We start from the raw sequence: 20380 nt of genomic DNA on the forward strand, positions 1-20380 counted from the left end.
ATGCAGTCTGTTATAGTGTAATGTATCTTACATGAAATGATCCCTCTGTGTTAACGTGGATACTGATGTTGTCGGGCTGGAAACTGTTTTGCCAGCTGGCTGCAAGAAACGTGAACTTCTGACATGTTTTAGCATTAAAATATGATTAAGAAGTAGAATTAGTTATGACTTTATAGCTTTATAAATCCAAGTTGCTACAAGTACCATCAGTTAAGTGCAAATGTCATGGATCACAATGTAAATAGTCTTTATAAAAAAGGATAATTTAAGGAACAATTTATTTTAAACCACATTTTGACACTGATTCCAAAGGAGAATAAACAGAAGCCTTCACTTTTTATGTACTGTATTTATTTATTTATTTATTGTAACTGAAGAAAATAATCTATTTCTGTTCTTTTGGAGCGTTTGCCTAGAAAAAGCTACAATAGTCAGATAACTATGACTAACCCATTTGTGTTGCTTCTTTCCCAGAATCACATGCTCAGCTTGATGGTATGACATTTTTTTTAATTCTACATTTCCTTGAAGTTTTCCAACTGTTTAATGCTGGGATTTATTATCCCTATAACAAGATGCTCCATCTGCTTTCCCTGTGACAACCTGGGAAATATTATTTATAATTTCCATAATATCTCTTTGACTAATTGATTTAGTAGTTTGACAGACTTTGCTTCTCACATGTGGCCTCACTGATCTGTTTTCCAGTGTGTGGCACTGCTCCCCTGAACAACAGGATAGTTGGAGGTGAAGATGCTCCACCTGGAAGTTGGCCCTGGCAGGTCAGTCTGCAGAGGCCTGGCGGCCATGTTTGTGGCGGTTCCCTCATCAACAGAGAGTGGGTGGTGTCTGCTGCTCACTGCTTCTCCAGGTGGGTAACTACTATATAACAGAGGATGTATTTGTGTGTGTCTCAGTCTGTGTTTGGTGATGATTTTCATCTTCAAACTAATTCATATTTGTCACTTTGACTTTAGTACGAGTACGTCTGGATGGCAGGTTTCTCTGGGCCGTCAGAACCTGCAGGGCACAAACCCAAATGAAGTGTCCAGAACTGTTGCCAGAATCATTTTACATCCAAACTATGACAGCGACAGCAGCGACAACGACATTGCTCTGCTCAGATTCTCCTCACCAGTCATGTTCACAGACTACATCAGACCTGTGTGTCTGGCAGCCAGTGACAGTGTGTTCAACAACGGTACTGACAGCTGGGTCACTGGCTGGGGCGCAGTCAACGAGGGAGGTGAGTCTGCTTGTTGCTGTAAAACAGTTTGATCAGTCACATAAAGTGTAGGTGGATGCATGAATTGTTTCTCTTCTTGTTGGTCTCTCAGTGTCTTTACCGTTCCCTCAAACTCTACAAGAGGTGGAGGTGCCAGTTCTGGGAAACAGACAGTGTAACTGTCTCAATGGAGTCGGTACAGTCACAGACAACATGATCTGTGCTGGTGTTCTGGCAGGAGGCAAAGACTCATGTCAGGTCAGCTGCTTCTTTTCATTTGTCACTTGTTGGTAAATGTGTTTAGGATTTCCTCGCCGTCTCAGACGTGTCCTCTCCATCTCCTCAGGGTGACTCAGGAGGTCCAATGGTGAGCAAACAGGGCTCCGTGTGGGTCCAGTCTGGAATAGTCAGTTTTGGTTTTGGCTGTGCTCGTCCCAATCTGCCAGGAGTCTACTCCAGAGTGTCCCGCTACCAGTCCTGGATCAACTCCTTCATCAGCTCTGATAAGCCAGGCTTTGTCCAGTTCAGCTCCAGTGGGCCGGACGCTGACAGCAGCTACACCTGTCCTGGTCTCCCACCTCCTCTCATTACTACTACTACTACTGCAGGACCAGCTACACCCACAGATTCACCATCCACTGTATCAAGTGCTGAATGTAAGTATCCTGACTAGCACAGAAAATAGAAAACACCACACAGGTCATTCTGTCTCTTATTTACACTATAAATGATCAATGACCCAACTTTTTAAAACAGACATGAATTCTCAACATTTCATAACTAATTACATTTTTCATTCAGCACTGGTTGCTCAGTTTGGTAATGTATTGAGACCCTCTGCAAAATTAAAAAATTCAAAGTTTGTCTCCCCTGAGTGTGAGAGTGAAGAATGACGTGGAGCAGACAGCAGTTACTGGCTTTTAGTAGTAGTTAATTAACTCTCAAGAGCTTTTATGATCATTGCATATTTCTTTTGTATCTGAATTTATAACATTTTGTGAAAGAATTTCTACAATTCCAGTGAATATTGGTGTCGTCTTCATGTGGGGGATGAGGTAGCTTCATGCATTGCTGTCTGCCACAGTGTCTTTTCTCATACAGCCACTAGGAGTTACCAAAGTCAGGAAAAAATCAAGATCTTACACTGATGGGTTTTAGTTAATGAGCAACATATTTAATTTACATTTTAGATTTTTGTAACTAACTAATATATCTTTGTTATTCGACCTTCTCCAGGCTTCATATACTTTCATTAAATTATGTAATTTTACTTTGAAGGTGAGTATGGTTAACTTTAGATCCATTTTCTATGTCCTGTTGTTTGCAGTGTGTGGCATCACTCCCATGAACACCAGGATAGTTGGAGGTGAAGATGCTCCACCTGGAAGTTGGCCCTGGCAGGTCAGTCTGCAGAGGTTTGGCGGCCATGTTTGTGGCGGTTCCCTCATCAACAGAGAGTGGGTGGTTTCTGCTGCTCACTGCTTCTTCAGGTGGGTAACTACTATATAACAGAGGATGTATTTGTGTGTGTCTCAGACTGTGTTTGGTGATGATTTTCATCTTCAAACTAATTCATATTTGTCACTTTGACTTTAGTACAAGTACGTCTGGATGGCAGGTTTCTCTGGGCCGTCAGAACCTGCAGGGCACAAACCCAAATGAAGTGTCCAGAACTGTTGCCAGAATCATTTTACATCCAAACTATGACAGTGACAGCAGCGACAACGACATTGCTCTGCTCAGACTCTCCTCACCAGTCATGTTCACAGACTACATCAGACCTGTGTGTCTGGCAGCCAGTGACAGTGTGTTCAACAACGGTACTGACAGCTGGGTCACTGGCTGGGGCGCAGTCAACGAGGGAGGTGAGTCTGCTTGTTGCTGTAAAACAGTTTTATCAGTCACATAAATTGTAGGTGGATGCATGAATTGTTTCTCTTCTTGTTGGTCTCTCAGTGTCTTTACCGTTCCCTCAAACTCTACAAGAGGTGGAGGTGCCAGTTCTGGGAAACAGACAGTGTAACTGTCTCAATGGAGTCGGCACAGTCACAGACAACATGATCTGTGCTGGTGTTCTGGCAGGAGGCAAAGACTCATGTCAGGTCAGCTGCTTCTTTTCATTTGTCACTTGTTGGTAAATGTGTTTAGGATTTCCTCGCCGTCTCAGACGTGTCCTCTCCATCTCCTCAGGGTGACTCAGGAGGTCCAATGGTGAGCAAACAGGGCTCCGTGTGGGTCCAGTCTGGAATAGTCAGTTTTGGTTTTGGCTGTGCTCGTCCCAATCTGCCAGGAGTCTACTCCAGAGTGTCCCGCTACCAGTCCTGGATCAACTCCTTCATCAGCTCTGATAAGCCAGGCTTTGTCCAGTTCAGCTCCAGTGGGCCGGACGCTGACAGCAGCTACACCTGTCCTGGTCTCCCACCTCCTCTCATTACTACTACTACTACTACTGCAGGACCAGCTACACCCACAGATTCACCATCCACTGTATCAAGTGCTGAATGTAAGTATCCTGACTAGCACAGAAGATAGAAAACACCACACAGGTCATTCTGTCTCTTATTTACACTATAAATGATCAATGACCCAACTTTTTAAAACAGACATGAATTCTCAACATTTCATAACTAATTACATTTTTCATTCAGCACTGGTTACTCAGTTTGGTAATGTATTGAGACCCTCTGCAAAATTAAAAAATTCAAAGTTTGTCTCCCCTGAATGTGAGAGTGAAGAATGACGTGGAGCAGACAGCAGTTACTGGCTTTTAGTAGTAGTTAATTAACTCTCAAGAGCTTTTATGATCATTGCATATTTCTTTTGTATCTGAATTTATCACATTTTGTGAAAGAATTTCTACAATTCCAGTGAATATTGGTGTCGTCTTCATGTGGGGGATGAGGTAGCTTCATGCATTGCTGTCTACCACAGTGTCTTTTCTCATACAGCCACTAGGAGTTACCAAAGTCAGGAAAAAATCTAGATCTTACACTGATGGGTTTTAGTTAATGAGCAACATATTTAATTTACATTTTAGATTTTTGTAACTAAATTTAAGATAAACACAAAGCTTGTGCTACAGAAAATGGACCCAGTGAATAGCTCCCTAAGCTTAACATGTCCTATGATAACTATTAATTTAACTGTACAGACTAATGAGCAGTGATAACTAACATGTCTTTGGGGTCATCAGGTGGGAACCTCCTTTCACCAGTGTTTCGTCTAGTTGGTCCCACAACACCTCCAGGAGGCTAGACAGTGATCACTGGCGTCCCAGAGTCACTCCCCTAATGCCAGCCATCACTGCTCCTCACACCACCATTTTCTTTATCTTGCCTATGCTACCACAAACAACACCATCATCAACTCTGACAAAACACACTAGCAGATTCAGCAAACAAACTCCCCTGCACAGTTGGAGAAAGTGGCGGCCATTTTGAAGGAGGCAGAGTCAAGGAGAGAAGCCTTTTTGAGCTAAACTCTCCCCCGCCGGATTAGGCTGTACTCTTGCCCCCCACACCCCCCCACTCTTCAAGACAATGAGGGATGTAGAGTCAGGGAGAGGGGCCTTTTTAGGCTGGCTCTCCCCCGCCGGATTAGGCTGTGCTCTACACCCCTCATACTCTAACACCACACCATGCAACTCACCTAAAACAAACAAACTCACCTAAACAGCCAAAGACACACTACAAACCAATTCGATACAAGCAAACAATACAGGCCACCTCACCTGGACTAACCGCATGGTCTCAAAGAGGCTCACACAGGCCACACCCCCACTTAAAAACACTTCCTCTTCCTGGATTTCTTCCTTGCTTCTCCTAAGAGTCTATCTATCCTAAGTGCTCCCCCTGCTGGGCCCCCAGCTACCATTACTCCTTCTCATCCAAATCCACTGACTGGATCTTGCTGCCTCATCTGACATGTCCTTTACAATTTTCCTCACACTCTGTCCACTTGCTCCTAACTCCCTCACCAAAGAGACAACAGACCTTGCTACAAATCCTCTACATCCTACTTCCACTGGACAAATCCTAACTTTCCATCCTCGCTGCTCTGCTTCTGCCCCTAACTCTGCGTACCTGAGCTTTTTCCTTTCATATGCTTCCTCAACTAAGGCCTCCCACGGAACAGTCAGCTCTATGAAATATACTTTCATTCTACTCCTAGACCACAAGACTATATCAGGCCTTAGCTTTGTAATGGCTATTTCCTGGGGAACAAGAAGCTTTCCTCCTAAATCTACCTGCATTTCCCAATCACAAGCACCTTCTAAGCTGCCTTGCCTTCTTGTTGTCTTACCAACTTTCTCTCCCTCTTGAACGAACTTGATTGCACCTTTCTTTGTTTTAGGTCCTCCTAAATTTGCCTGCCTCCGTAATTCTTCAATTCCTGCAGCTAAGCTTTTTAGAACCTGGTTATGTCGCCACGTATACCTGCCTTGCGACAGACTAACCTTACACCCTGACAGAATGTGCTTTAAAGTTGCCGTACCTGAACACAATGAACATAGTGGGTCTCCATTTACCCAGAGTTTTAGGTTCTGGGGAGTTGGCAGTACATCATAAGTTGCCCCTATCAAGAATCTAATACTACTTTCCTCCATGCTCCAGAGTTCTTTCCAGCTAAGCTTTTTCTTATCTACACCTTCCCAATTCACCCACTGTCCCTGCTTAGCCTGAGCCACTGCCTTAGCACCCCTTAATAATTCCTCCTGTCTACGAACCTGCTCCACAACTAGCTTTCTCTTCTCCTTGGGACCTGCTCTACTCCACACCGGTTTGCCTGGGCCAAGCCCCAAGCCTCCCCGGCCTATTTGGACATTACCCACAATCTCTGTATGCCTAAGCGTTGCTTCTGCCTCCTGCACTGCAATTCTTGGATTCCACTTTCTCCCCTTGATTGGGTTTGGAACCACCTTACTAACTACCGCATCTTTGCTCCCAGATAACAGGAGCTCTGTCCTAACCTTGGTACATTTAAACTCCTCCACTAGACTAGTTACTGGGAGCTGAAGTATGCCTTTCCCATACAGTGCCACTGTGCTTAAACATCTAGGAACACCTAGCCACTTCCTAATGTAAAAGCTAACTAATTTTTCCATTTTTTCTGCAGTGGATATTGGAATCTCATATACAGACAGTGGCCACATCAGCCTGGGAAATAACCCAAACTGCAGACACCACAGTTTCAACTTTCCTGGCAGCCCTGATTTATCTATTCTATCTAGTCCCTCAGCAACATCCTTCCGAAACTGCACTACCTGTTCTCCGTCATTCAAGTCTGCGTTGTACCACCTACCTAGACTCTTTACAGATTTTTCCCTAATTATTGGAATTTCCTCTTCATCTATTACAAACTTCCTATCACTTAACTTCCCTCTGCTTATTGAGATACTTCTAGACTTACTAGGCTTGATTTTCATACTAGCCCACTTTAAGTTTTTATTAAGTCTCTCAAGTATTCTTTTCATACATGGCACCGTTGTAGTTATCAACGTCATGTCATCCATGTAGGCCCTAATTGGTGTAAGGCGCACCCCATCCTGCCGCCTCTCTCCACCTACAACCCACTTAGAAGCTCTAATGATTACCTCCATCGCCATTGTGAATGCCAATGGAGAAATCGTGCACCCTGCCATGATGCCTATTTCTAGCCTCTGCCATCCTGTTGTGAAGCCTGCTGTGCTTAAGCACAGCCTAATATCTTGGAAATACAATTTTACTAAATTAACCACTACTCCAGGTACTTTAAAATAATCAAATGCTTCCCAAATAAGGCTATGTGGCACTGAACCAAACGCGTTTGCTAAATCCAAAAATGTGACATTCAAGTCTCTTTTCTCTGTCTTGGCTGCCTGAATCTGATGCCAAATCATGCTAGTGTGCTCTAAACATCCTGCGAACCCTGGTATTCCTGCCTTCTGTACTGCAGTATCAATTAAGCTATTCCTTTCTAAATAACTAGTTAATCTCCGTGCGACTACACTAAAGAAGATCTTCCCCTCTACATTTAGGAGAGAGATCATTCGAAACTGACTCAGGTCTGAGGATTCCTTCTCCTTTGGGATAAAAACACCTCCTGCCCTACGCCATGCTCTGGGAATAACCTGTTTCTCCCAAACTATTCTTAATTGCCTCCACAAAAACTTTAGGATATCAGGTGCGCTTTTATAAACCCGGTAGGGGACTCCATTTGGCCCTGGGGCCGAAGAAGCCTTTGCACGCCTGACTACCTCCTCAACCTCCTTCCACCTGGGTGGTCTAACATCCATCTCATGATCTATCTTTCCTACTGGCGGCATGTCAGGTGGAAGGCCTATTACTCTATTCTGCTCAAAATCTGAATATGTGTCTCTTAGATATTTTTCTACTTCTAACTTTGTTGCCTTAAGCTGCCCTCCCTTTTCCTGGTTAAACAATCCTTTAGCAAACTTGAAAGGGTCCCTGTAAAACGCTGTCCTTACATACTCTTTATTCTTTCTCTTTTTCCTAAGATATTCAGCCCTTCTAAGTACTGCTAGTCTGCCTCTCAAATCCTCTTGCAACACATTAATTCCCCCCCTCTCTTCCTCTGTTGCCCTTTTCCACTGCTTTCTTAATTGTCTTCTTTCCTTAACTAATTTCTCCATTTCCCTTTGCCGTCTAGACTTAACTAACTGTGCTCTTTCAACCCTCTTTCTGTCTTGCACCCCAAATCTTTCTGCACCATAGGAGTAAATTATATCCCCCATCTTCTCTAGTCTATCGCTTGCATTTCCTCTTAGTCTACTTAGAATTGCTGACAAATCTCTATTGACTGACTCCCATTCTTTCTTGCTATTTGCCCTCGGCCATTTTACTCTAGTTTTCTGCTCCATATTTCTCTCCTTGACTGGCCTATTCACCTCAGTCTCAGCTGCATCCCCTCTCGTACTCTCCTCTTCCTCCTCTGTAGCTGTGTTATTGATATCCTTCGAACTGTGGTTTTCTACCTGTCGCTGGACTTCATCCGACTTATTCGATTGACTTCTTAAAAAGTATCGATCGATGCGGCCACACTGCTTTTCCTTTGCAACACATCTCTTTCTTCCCTGATGCATTCTAAGGCCCCTAACTGACGTTACTTTCTGCCAGCCACAAGGACAAATCTGGAGCTTATTTCCCTCTGGCCTATCATTTTTATTCTCTCCAGTAATATATCTTTGTTATTCGACCTTCTCCAGGCTTCATATACTTTCATTAAATTATGTAATTTTACGTTGAAGGTGAGTATGGTTAACTTTAGATCCATTTTCTATGTCCTGTTGTTTGCAGTGTGTGGCATCACTCCCATGAACACCAGGATAGTTGGAGGTGAAGATGCTCCACCTGGAAGTTGGCCCTGGCAGGTCAGTCTGCAGAGGTTTGGCGGCCATGTTTGTGGCGGTTCCCTCATCAACAGAGAGTGGGTGGTGTCTGCTGCTCACTGCTTCTTCAGGTGGGTAACTACTATATAAATGAGGATGTATTTGTGTGTGTCTCAGACTGTGTTTAGTGATGATTTTCATCTTCAAACTAATTCATATTTGTCACTTTGACTTTAGTACAAGTACGTCTGGATGGCAGGTTTCTCTGGGCCGTCAGAACCTGCAGGGCACAAACCCAAATGAAGTGTCCAGAACTGTTGCCAGAATCATTTTACATCCAAACTATGACAGCGACAGCAGCGACAACGACATTGCTCTGCTCAGACTCTCCTCACCAGTCATGTTCACAGACTACATCAGACCTGTGTGTCTGGCAGCCAGTGACAGTGTGTTCAACAACGGTACTGACAGCTGGGTCACTGGCTGGGGCGCAGTCAACGAGGGAGGTGAGTCTGCTTGTTGCTGTAAAACAGTTTGATCAATCACATAAAGTGTAGGTGGATGCATGAATTGTTTCTCTTCTTGTTGGTCTCTCAGTGTCTTTACCGTTCCCTCAAACTCTACAAGAGGTGGAGGTGCCAGTTCTGGGAAACAGACAGTGTAACTGTCTCAATGGAGTCGGTACAGTCACAGACAACATGATCTGTGCTGGTGTTCTGGCAGGAGGCAAAGACTCATGTCAGGTCAGCTGCTTCTTTTCATTTGTCACTTGTTGGTAAATGTGTTTAGGATTTCCTTGCCGTCTCAGACGTGTCCTCTCCATCTCCTCAGGGTGACTCAGGAGGTCCAATGGTGAGCAAACAGGGCTCCGTGTGGGTCCAGTCTGGAATAGTCAGTTTTGGTTTTGGCTGTGCTCGTCCCAATCTGCCAGGAGTCTACTCCAGAGTGTCCCGCTACCAGTCCTGGATCAACTCCTTCATCAGCTCTGATAAGCCCGGCTTTGTCCAGTTCAGCTCCAGTGGGCCGGACGCTGACAGCAGCTACACCTGTCCTGGTCTCCCACCTCCTCTCATTACTACTACTACTACTACTACTACTGCAGGACCAGCTACACCCACAGATTCACCATCCACTGTATCAAGTGCTGAATGTAAGTATCCTGACTAGCACAGAAGATAGAAAACACCACACAGGTCATTCTGTCTCTTATTTACACTATAAATGATCAATGACCCAACTTTTTAAAACAGACATGAATTCTCAACATTTCATAACTAATTACATTTTTCATTCAGCACTGGTTGCTCAGTTTGGTAATGTATTGAGACCCTCTGCAAAATTAAAAAATTCAAAGTTTGTCTCCCCTGAGTGTGAGAGTGAAGAATGACGTGGAGCAGACAGCAGTTACTGGCTTTTAGTAGTAGTTAATTAACTCTCAAGAGCTTTTATGATCATTGCATATTTCTTTTGTATCTGAATTTATAACATTTTGTGAAAGAATTTCTACAATTCCAGTGAATATTGGTGTCGTCTTCATGTGGGGGATGAGGTAGCTTCATGCATTGCTGTCTGCCACAGTGTCTTTTCTCATACAGCCACTAGGAGTTACCAAAGTCAGGAAAAAATCAAGATCTTACACTGATGGGTTTTAGTTAATGAGCAACATATTTAATTTACATTTTAGATTTTTGTAACTAAATAATATATCTTTGTTATTCGACCTTCTCCAGGCTTCATATACTTTTATTAAATTATGTAATTTTACTTTGAAGGTGAGTATGGTTAACTTTAGATCCATTTTCTATGTCCTGTTGTTTGCAGTGTGTGGCATCACTCCCATGAACACCAGGATAGTTGGAGGTGAAGATGCTCCACCTGGAAGTTGGCCCTGGCAGGTCAGTCTGCAGAGGTTTGGCGGCCATGTTTGTGGCGGTTCCCTCATCAACAGAGAGTGGGTGGTGTCTGCTGCTCACTGCTTCTCCAGGTGGGTAACTACTATATAACAGAGGATGTATTTGTGTGTGTCTCAGTCTGTGTTTGGTGATGATTTTCATCTTCAAACTAATTCATATTTGTCACTTTGACTTTAGTACAAGTACGTCTGGATGGCAGGTTTCCCTGGGCCGTCAGAACCTGCAGGGCACAAACCCAAATGAAGTGTCCAGAACTGTTGCCAGAATCATTTTACATCCAAACTATGACAGCGACAGCAGCGACAACGACATTGCTCTGCTCAGACTCTCCTCACCAGTCATGTTCACAGACTACATCAGACCTGTGTGTCTGGCAGCCAGTGACAGTGTGTTCAACAACGGTACTGACAGCTGGGTCACTGGCTGGGGCGCAGTCAACGAGGGAGGTGAGTCTGCTTGTTGCTGTAAAACAGTTTTATCAGTCACATAAAGTGTAGGTGGATGCATGAATTGTTTCTCTTCTTGTTGGTCTCTCAGTGTCTTTACCGTTCCCTCAAACTCTACAAGAGGTGGAGGTGCCAGTTCTGGGAAACAGACAGTGTAACTGTCTCAATGGAGTCGGTACAGTCACAGACAACATGATCTGTGCTGGTGTTCTGGCAGGAGGCAAAGACTCATGTCAGGTCAGCTGCTTCTTTTCATTTGTCACTTGTTGGTAAATGTGTTTAGGATTTCCTCGCCGTCTCAGACGTGTCCTCTCCATCTCCTCAGGGTGACTCAGGAGGTCCAATGGTGAGCAAACAGGGCTCCGTGTGGGTCCAGTCTGGAATAGTCAGTTTTGGTTTTGGCTGTGCTCGTCCCAATCTGCCAGGAGTCTACTCCAGAGTGTCCCGCTACCAGTCCTGGATCAACTCCTTCATCAGCTCTGATAAGCCAGGCTTTGTCCAGTTCAGCTCCAGTGGGCCGGACGCTGACAGCAGCTACACCTGTCCTGGTCTCCCACCTCCTCTCATTACTACTACTACTACTGCAGGACCAGCTACACCCACAGATTCCCCATCCACTGTATCAAGTGCTGAATGTAAGTATCCTGACTAGCACAGAAGATAGAAAACACCACACAGGTCATTCTGTCTCTTATTTACACTATAAATGATCAATGACCCAACTTTTTAAAACAGACATGAATTCTCAACATTTCATAACTAATTACATTTTTCATTCAGCACTGGTTACTCAGTTTGGTAATGTATTGAGACCCTCTGCAAAATTAAAAAATTCAAAGTTTGTCTCCCCTGAGTGTGAGAGTGAAGAATGACGTGGAGCAGACAGCAGTTACTGGCTTTTAGTAGTAGTTAATTAACTCTCAAGAGCTTTTGTGATCATTGCATATTTCTTTTTAATCTGAATGTATAACATTTTGTGAAAGAATTTCTACAATTCCAGTGAATATTGGTGTCGTCTTCATGTGGGGGATGAGGTAGCTTCATGCATTGCTGTCTACCACAGTGTCTTTTCTCATACAGCCACTAGGAGTTACCAAAGTCAGGAAAAAATCAAGATCTTACACTGATGGGTTTTAGTTAATGAGCAACATATTTAATTTACATTTTAGATTTTTGTAACTAAATAATATATCTTTGTTATTCGACCTTCTCCAGGCTTCATATACTTTCATTAAATTATGTAATTTTACTTTGAAGGTGAGTATGGTTAACTTTAGATCCATTTTCTATGTCCTGTTGTTTGCAGTGTGTGGCATCACTCCCATGAACACCAGGATAGTTGGAGGTGAAGATGCTCCACCTGGAAGTTGGCCCTGGCAGGTCAGTCTGCAGAGGTTTGGCGGCCATGTTTGTGGCGGTTCCCTCATCAACAGAGAGTGGGTGGTGTCTGCTGCTCACTGCTTCTCCAGGTGGGTAACTCCTATATAACAGAGGATGTATTTGTGTGTGTCTCAGTCTGTGTTTGGTGATGATTTTCATCTTCAAACTAATTCATATTTGTCACTTTGACTTTAGTACAAGTACGTCTGGATGGCAGGTTTCCCTGGGCCGTCAGAACCTGCAGGGCACAAACCCAAATGAAGTGTCCAGAACTGTTGCCAGAATCATTTTACACCCAAACTATGACAGCGACAGCAGCGACAACGACATTGCTCTGCTCAGACTCTCCTCACCAGTCATGTTCACAGACTACATCAGACCTGTGTGTCTGGCAGCCAGTGACAGTGTGTTCAACAACGGTACTGACAGCTGGGTCACTGGCTGGGGCGCAGTCAACGAGGGAGGTGAGTCTGCTTGTTGCTGTAAAACAGTTCGATCAGTCACATAAAGTGTAGGTGGATGCATGAATTGTTTCTCTTCTTGTTGGTCTCTCAGTGTCTTTACCGTTCCCTCAAACTCTACAAGAGGTGGAGGTGCCAGTTCTGGGAAACAGACAGTGTAACTGTCTCAATGGAGTCGGTACAGTCACAGACAACATGATCTGTGCTGGTGTTCTGGCAGGAGGCAAAGACTCATGTCAGGTCAGCTGCTTCTTTTCATTTGTCACTTGTTGGTAAATGTGTTTAGGATTTCCTCGCCGTCTCAGACGTGTCCTCTCCATCTCCTCAGGGTGACTCAGGAGGTCCAATAGTGAGCAAACAGGGCTCCGTGTGGGTCCAGTCTGGAATAGTCAGTTTTGGTTTTGGCTGTGCTCGTCCCAATCTGCCAGGAGTCTACTCCAGAGTGTCCCGCTACCAGTCCTGGATCAACTCCTTCATCAGCTCTGATAAGCCAGGCTTTGTCCAGTTCAGCTCCAGTGGGCCGGACGCTGACAGCAGCTACACCTGTCCTGGTCTCCCACCTCCTCTCATTACTACTACTACTACTGCAGGACCAGCTACACCCACAGATTCACCATCCACTGTATCAAGTGCTGAATGTAAGTATCCTGACTAGCACAGAAGATAGAAAACACCACACAGGTCATTCTGTCTCTTATTTACACTATAAATGATCAATGACCCAACTTTTTAAAACAGACATGAATTCTCAACATTTCATAACTAATTACATTTTTCATTCAGCACTGGTTGCTCAGTTTGGTAATGTATTGAGACCCTCTGCAAAATTAAAAAATTCAAAGTTTGTCTCCCCTGAGTGTGAGAGTGAAGAATGACGTGGAGCAGACAGCAGTTACTGGCTTTTAGTAGTAGTTAATTAACTCTCAAGAGCTTTTGTGATCATTGCATATTTCTTTTTAATCTGAATGTATCACATTTTGTGAAAGAATTTCTACAATTCCAGTGAATATTGGTGTCGTCTTCATGTGGGGGATGAGGTAGCTTCATGCATTGCTGTCTACCACAGTGTCTTTTCTCATACAGCCACTAGGAGTTACCAAAGTCAGGAAAAAATCAAGATCTTACACTGATGGGTTTTAGTTAATGAGCAACATATTTAATTTACATTTTAGATTTTTGTAACTAAATAATATATCTTTGTTATTCGACCTTCTCCAGGCTTCATATACTTTCATTAAATTATGTAATTTTACTTTGAAGGTGAGTATGGTTAACTTTAGATCCATTTTCTATGTCCTGTTGTTTGCAGTGTGTGGCATCACTCCCATGAACACCAGGATAGTTGGAGGTGAAGATGCTCCACCTGGAAGTTGGCCCTGGCAGGTCAGTCTGCAGAGGTTTGGCGGCCATGTTTGTGGCGGTTCCCTCATCAACAGAGAGTGGGTGGTGTCTGCTGCTCACTGCTTCTCCAGGTGGGTAACTACTATATAAATGAGGATGTATTTGTGTGTGTCTCAGACTGTGTTCAGTGATGATTTTCATCTTCAAACTAATTCATATTTGTCACTTTGACTTTAGTACAAGTACGTCTGGATGGCAGGTTTCCCTGGGCCGTCAGAACCTGCAGGGCACAAACCCAAATGAAGTGTCCAGAACTGTTGCCAGAATCATTTTACATCCAAACTATGACAGCGACAGCAGCGACAACGACATTGCTCTGCTCAGACTCTCCTCACCAGTCATGTTCACAGACTACATCAGACCTGTGTGTCTGGCAGCCAGTGACAGTGTGTTCAACAACGGTACTGACAGCTGGGTCACTGGCTGGGGCGCAGTCAACGAGGGAGGTGAGTCTGCTTGTTGCTGTAAAACAGTTTGATCAGTCACATAAAGTGTAGGTGGATGCATGAATTGTTTCTCTTCTTGTTGGTCTCTCAGTGTCTTTACCGTTCCCTCAAACTCTACAAGAGGTGGAGGTGCCAGTTCTGGGAAACAGACAGTGTAACTGTCTCAATGGAGTCGGTACAGTCACAGACAACATGATCTGTGCTGGTGTTCTGGCAGGAGGCAAAGACTCATGTCAGGTCAGCTGCTTCTTTTCATTTGTCACTTGTTGGTAAATGTGTTTAGGATTTCCTCGCCGTCTCAGACGTGTCCTCTCCATCTCCTCAGGGTGACTCAGGAGGTCCAATAGTGAGCAAACAGGGCTCCGTGTGGGTCCAGTCTGGAATAGTCAGTTTTGGTTTTGGCTGTGCTCGTCCCAATCTGCCAGGAGTCTACTCCAGAGTGTCCCGCTACCAGTCCTGGATCAACTCCTTCATCAGCTCTGATAAGCCAGGCTTTGTCCAGTTCAGCTCCAGTGGGCCGGACGCTGACAGCAGCTACACCTGTCCTGGTCTCCCACCTCCTCTCATTACTAATACTACTACTACTGCAGGACCAGCTACACCCACAGATTCACCATCCACTGTATCAAGTGCTGAATGTAAGTATCCTGACTAGCACAGAAAATAGAAAACACCACACAGGTCATTCTGTCTCTTATTTACACTATAAATGATCAATGACCCAACTTTTTAAAACAGACATGAATTCTCAACATTTCATAACTAATTACATTTTTCATTCAGCACTGGTTACTCAGTTTGGTAATGTATTGAGACCCTCTGCAAAATTAAAAAATTCAAAGTTTGTCTCCCCTGAGTGTGAGAGTGAAGAATGACGTGGAGCAGACAGCAGTTACTGGCTTTTAGTAGTAGTTAATTAACTCTCAAGAGCTTTTATGATCATTGCATATTTCTTTTGTATCTGAATTTATCACATTTTGTGAAAGAATTTCTACAATTCCAGTGAATATTGGTGTCGTTTTCATGTGGGGGATGAGGTAGCTTCATGCATTGCTGTCTACCACAGTGTCTTTTCTCATACAGCCACTAGGAGTTACCAAAGTCAGGAAAAAATCAAGATCTTACACTGATGGGTTTTAGTTAATGAGCAACATATTTAATTTACATTTTAGATTTTTGTAACTAAATAATATATCTTTGTTATTCGACCTTCTCCAGGCTTCATATACTTTCATTAAATTATGTAATTTTACTTTGAAGGTGAGTATGGTTAACTTTAGATCCATTTTCTATGTCCTGTTGTTTGCAGTGTGTGGCATCACTCCCATGAACACCAGGATAGTTGGAGGTGAAGATGCTCCACCTGGAAGTTGGCCCTGGCAGGTCAGTCTGCAGAGGTTTGGCGGCCATGTTTGTGGCGGTTCCCTCATCAACAGAGAGTGGGTGGTGTCTGCTGCTCACTGCTTCTCCAGGTGGGTAACTACTATATAAATGAGGATGTATTTGTGTGTGTCTCAGACTGTGTTCAGTGATGATTTTCATCTTCAAACTAATTCATATTTGTCACTTTGACTTTAGTACAAGTACGTCTGGATGGCAGGTTTCCCTGGGCCGTCAGAACCTGCAGGGCACAAACCCAAATGAAGTGTCCAGAACTGTTGCCAGAATCATTTTACACCCAAACTATGACAGCGACAGCAGCGACAACGACATTGCTCTGCTCAGACTCTCCTCACCAGTCATGTTCACAGACTACATCAGACCTGTGTGTCTGGCAGCCAGTGACAGTGTGTTCAACAACGGTACTGACAGCTGGGTCACTGGCTGGGGCGCAGTCAACGAGGGAGGTGAGTCTGCTTGTTGCTGTAAAACAGTTTGATCAGTCACATAAAGTGTAGGTGGATGCATGAATTGTTTCTCTTCTTGTTGGTCTCTCAGTGTCTTTACCGTTCCCTCAAACTCTACAAGAGGTGGAGGTGCCAGTTCTGGGAAACAGACAGTGTAACTGTCTCAATGGAGTCGGTACAGTCACAGACAACATGATCTGTGCTGGTGTTCTGGCAGGAGGCAAAGACTCATGTCAGGTCAGCTGCTTCTTTTCATTTGTCACTTGTTGGTAAATGTGTTTAGGATTTCCTCGCCGTCTCAGACGTGTCCTCTCCATCTCCTCAGGGTGACTCAGGAGGTCCAATAGTGAGCAAACAGGGCTCCGTGTGGGTCCAGTCTGGAATAGTCAGTTTTGGTTTTGGCTGTGCTCGTCCCAATCTGCCAGGAGTCTACTCCAGAGTGTCCCGCTACCAGTCCTGGATCAACTCCTTCATCAGCTCTGATAAGCCAGGCTTTGTCCAGTTCAGCTCCAGTGGGCCGGACGCTGACAGCAGCTACACCTGTCCTGGTCTCCCACCTCCTCTCATTACTAATACTACTACTACTGCAGGACCAGCTACACCCACAGATTCACCATCCACTGTATCAAGTGCTGAATGTAAGTATCCTGACTAGCACAGAAAATAGAAAACACCACACAGGTCATTCTGTCTCTTATTTACACTATAAATGATCAATGACCCAACTTTTTAAAACAGACATGAATTCTCAACATTTCATAACTAATTACATTTTTCATTCAGCACTGGTTACTCAGTTTGGTAATGTATTGAGACCCTCTGCAAAATTAAAAAATTCAAAGTTTGTCTCCCCTGAGTGTGAGAGTGAAGAATGACGTGGAGCAGACAGCAGTTACTGGCTTTTAGTAGTAGTTAATTAACTCTCAAGAGCTTTTATGATCATTGCATATTTCTTTTGTATCTGAATTTATCACATTTTGTGAAAGAATTTCTACAATTCCAGTGAATATTGGTGTCGTCTTCATGTGGGGGATGAGGTAGCTTCATGCATTGCTGTCTGCCACAGTGTCTTTTCTCATACAGCCACTAGGAGTTACCAAAGTCAGGAAAAAATCAAGATCTTACACTGATGGGTTTTAGTTAATGAGCAACATATTTAATTTACATTTTAGATTTTTGTAACTAAATAATATATCTTTGTTATTCGACCTTCTCCAGGCTTCATATACTTTCATTAAATTATGTAATTTTACTTTGAAGGTGAGTATGGTTAACTTTAGATCCATTTTCTATGTCCTGTTGTTTGCAGTGTGTGGCATCACTCCCATGAACAACAGGATAGTTGGAGGTGAAGATGCTCCACCTGGAAGTTGGCCCTGGCAGGTCAGTCTGCAGAGGTTTGGCGGCCATGTTTGTGGCGGTTCCCTCATCAACAGAGAGTGGGTGGTGTCTGCTGCTCACTGCTTCTCCAGGTGGGTAACTACTATATAACAGAGGATGTATTTGTGTGTGTCTCAGTCTGTGTTTGGTGATGATTTTCATCTTCAAACTAATTCATATTTGTCACTTTGACTTTAGTACAAGTACGTCTGGATGGCAGGTTTCTCTGGGCCGTCAGAACCTGCAGGGCACAAACCCAAATGAAGTGTCCAGAACTGTTGCCAGAATCATTTTACACCCAAACTATGACAGCGACAGCAGCGACAACGACATTGCTCTGCTCAGACTCTCCTCACCAGTCATGTTCACAGACTACATCAGACCTGTGTGTCTGGCAGCCAGTGACAGTGTGTTCAACAACGGTACTGACAGCTGGGTCACTGGCTGGGGCGCAGTCAACGAGGGAGGTGAGTCTGCTTGTTGCTGTAAAACAGTTCGATCAGTCACATAAAGTGTAGGTGGATGCATGAATTGTTTCTCTTCTTGTTGGTCTCTCAGTGTCTTTACCGTTCCCTCAAACTCTACAAGAGGTGGAGGTGCCAGTTCTGGGAAACAGACAGTGTAACTGTCTCAATGGAGTCGGTACAGTCACAGACAACATGATCTGTGCTGGTGTTCTGGCAGGAGGCAAAGACTCATGTCAGGTCAGCTGCTTCTTTTCATTTGTCACTTGTTGGTAAATGTGTTTAGGATTTCCTCGCCGTCTCAGACGTGTCCTCTCCATCTCCTCAGGGTGACTCAGGAGGTCCAATGGTGAGCAAACAGGGCTCCGTGTGGGTCCAGTCTGGAATAGTCAGTTTTGGTTTTGGCTGTGCTCGTCCCAATCTGCCAGGAGTCTACTCCAGAGTGTCCCGCTACCAGTCCTGGATCAACTCCTTCATCAGCTCTGATAAGCCAGGCTTTGTCCAGTTCAGCTCCAGTGGGCCGGACGCTGACAGCAGCTACAACTGTCCTGATCTCCCTCCTCCCTCAGCACCTTCACCAACAACAAGGCCAACTATTATCACCCAAAGTGTAGCCAGTCCTGCCAGTAAGCATATTTCAAATAAAACTTTTACACTCATACAATTTGGATTATTTATTTTCCTTTATCTGCAATTTATTTCGGTATCTCTTCATTTATCAAATATCCTCTTTAAGGGTCAGTGTGTGGCAAAGCTCCCATGAACAGTCGTTCTATTGGTGACAGTAGTGTAGTGCCTGGAGGAATGTGGCCCTGGATGGTGAGTCTCCACAAAAATGGGGTCTACACTTGTGGAGGAACCCTCATCGCTGATAAGTTTGTCCTCACCAGTGGTCAATGCTTCTCTACGTAAGAATAAAAGTAATTTGTATTGATTACTCATTGAAGGTATTAACCAGTGGACATGTATTTTTGATGAGTTCTTTTATCCTCTTTACAGCCTCAATCCAAATGTCCGGGAGTGGAGCGTGTTTCTCGGCCAGAGACGCGTAAACAATTTTGAGGAATTTGAGATGTCTTTGGATGTTGTGAACATTACATTGAGCAAAATGCCGGGCTCCAATATTGCTCTGCTTCAGCTGGATAAACCAGTCAGCTACAGTGATTATATCCAGCCTGCATGTGTGGACATTAGCAATGACAGATCCTTCCCCATTGGTAGCCCATGCTGGGTGGCAGGCTGGGGGAAGGGGAGTAAGAGCAGAGGTAAGAATTTGTTAAGGTTTTGTGTTTTTTACAAGTTGTACTTATATACTGTGACAAGTGTAATTTCAGTTGATCTTTGATAGGTGAGATTGATGAGTCACACAAACTGTACTCATGTGGGTAAATGGGATTTCTCTAGGTGCCGATAAAGATGGCTCAGGTCTTCGGGACCTTGAAACTCAAGTGGCAAGTTGTGGGAACGTTTCTGATTCGGAGAACATTTGCACTCATACCATGGACCTTCAGCAGGTAAAAAAAAAAAAGTGGGGAAAGAAAAGCATTGTACTCTTTTGAATTAGGAGTGTCAGGACCTCACTGATGATGAATCCTTTTTTTTCGCAGGGGGATACGGGCAGCCCTCTACTGTGCAAGTCGGACTCATCTTGGTTCCAGGTGGCCGTTGTAACGATGAGCGGAAGTAAATCAGTCCGTGCAGACATTCAGGTCTTTGCAAAGACTTCAAGATTTGGGTCGTTCTTGAAGGAGACAGTTGGTGACATGCCCTCTCCTGCAGCAGCTACAACAGGAAATGCACCAGGTTTCACAATTTCCTTATTCTTCGCTTTCACTGTCCCCATTTCTTCCATATTCCTGTTGTTGTGATAGTAGGTCTGTTCATTATTGCACTCAAAAGTCAAGCTGACCGATAGCTTTGACCACTCTTCCTTACGTTTATATTGTGTACTGTAAATGATACTCAGGTCACACTAAAGAGAATGCATCACGAGGCACTTCCAAATAAGTTTATATTTTTATAACAACAGAAGGCATTTTACTGTAATACAATTTTACAGGGAAATATCTTTTTCAAAATGTTTCATTTAA

The 20380-nt window shown here is 44.0% G+C and overlaps 3 protein-coding genes across 3 annotated transcripts; all 3 read left to right on the forward strand.

Moving 5' to 3' along the window:
- Positions 1 to 853: 853 nt before the first annotated feature.
- On the forward strand, positions 854 to 3745 carry LOC130162811 (transmembrane protease serine 9-like). The gene is made up of 7 exons (XM_056366649.1): positions 854 to 1246; positions 1338 to 1483; positions 1572 to 1872; positions 2553 to 2715; positions 2822 to 3090; positions 3182 to 3327; positions 3416 to 3745. Exons 1-7 carry the CDS (start codon positions 931 to 933, stop codon positions 3743 to 3745), a joined length of 1671 nt encoding a protein of 556 aa, XP_056222624.1. The 5' UTR covers positions 854 to 930.
- Positions 3746 to 8486: 4741 nt separating this feature from the next.
- On the forward strand, positions 8487 to 14903 carry LOC130162065 (transmembrane protease serine 9-like). The gene is made up of 15 exons (XM_056365523.1): positions 8487 to 8683; positions 8790 to 9058; positions 9150 to 9295; positions 9384 to 9702; positions 10374 to 10536; positions 10643 to 10911; positions 11003 to 11148; positions 11237 to 11546; positions 12218 to 12380; positions 12487 to 12755; positions 12847 to 12992; positions 13081 to 13390; positions 14062 to 14224; positions 14331 to 14599; positions 14691 to 14903. Exons 1-15 carry the CDS (start codon positions 8538 to 8540, stop codon positions 14870 to 14872), a joined length of 3270 nt encoding a protein of 1089 aa, XP_056221498.1. The 5' UTR covers positions 8487 to 8537; the 3' UTR covers positions 14873 to 14903.
- Positions 14904 to 15850: 947 nt separating this feature from the next.
- Positions 15851 to 20254, forward strand: LOC130162071 (transmembrane protease serine 9-like). The gene is made up of 12 exons (XM_056365531.1): positions 15851 to 16071; positions 16178 to 16446; positions 16538 to 16683; positions 16772 to 17075; positions 17756 to 17918; positions 18025 to 18293; positions 18385 to 18530; positions 18619 to 18916; positions 19027 to 19198; positions 19290 to 19555; positions 19695 to 19804; positions 19898 to 20254. Exons 1-12 carry the CDS (start codon positions 15866 to 15868, stop codon positions 20156 to 20158), a joined length of 2610 nt encoding a protein of 869 aa, XP_056221506.1. The 5' UTR covers positions 15851 to 15865; the 3' UTR covers positions 20159 to 20254.
- Positions 20255 to 20380: the final 126 nt, after the last annotated feature.

This window comes from Seriola aureovittata, chromosome 21, assembly GCF_021018895.1.
Source record: "Seriola aureovittata isolate HTS-2021-v1 ecotype China chromosome 21, ASM2101889v1, whole genome shotgun sequence".
NCBI lineage: Eukaryota > Metazoa > Chordata > Actinopteri > Carangiformes > Carangidae > Seriola > Seriola aureovittata.

Coding starts and splice junctions, on each gene's coding strand:
- LOC130162811 (XM_056366649.1), top strand. CDS start 931: ATGATTTTCATCTTCAAACTAATTCATATTTGTCACTTTGACTTTAGT. Junction 1,484..1,571: donor GAGGCAAAGACTCATGTCAG/GTCAGCTGCTTC, acceptor CCATCTCCTCAG/GGTGACTCAGGAGGTCCAAT. Junction 3,091..3,181: donor GGGCGCAGTCAACGAGGGAG/GTGAGTCTGCTT, acceptor TTGGTCTCTCAG/TGTCTTTACCGTTCCCTCAA.
- LOC130162065 (XM_056365523.1), top strand. CDS start 8,538: ATGAACACCAGGATAGTTGGAGGTGAAGATGCTCCACCTGGAAGTTGG. Junction 10,537..10,642: donor GCTGCTCACTGCTTCTCCAG/GTGGGTAACTAC, acceptor CTTTGACTTTAG/TACAAGTACGTCTGGATGGC. Junction 13,391..14,061: donor CACTGTATCAAGTGCTGAAT/GTAAGTATCCTG, acceptor TGTTGTTTGCAG/TGTGTGGCATCACTCCCATG.
- LOC130162071 (XM_056365531.1), top strand. CDS start 15,866: ATGGTTAACTTTAGATCCATTTTCTATGTCCTGTTGTTTGCAGTGTGT. Junction 19,199..19,289: donor AGTGGTCAATGCTTCTCTAC/GTAAGAATAAAA, acceptor TCCTCTTTACAG/CCTCAATCCAAATGTCCGGG. Junction 19,805..19,897: donor ATACCATGGACCTTCAGCAG/GTAAAAAAAAAA, acceptor TTTTTTTCGCAG/GGGGATACGGGCAGCCCTCT.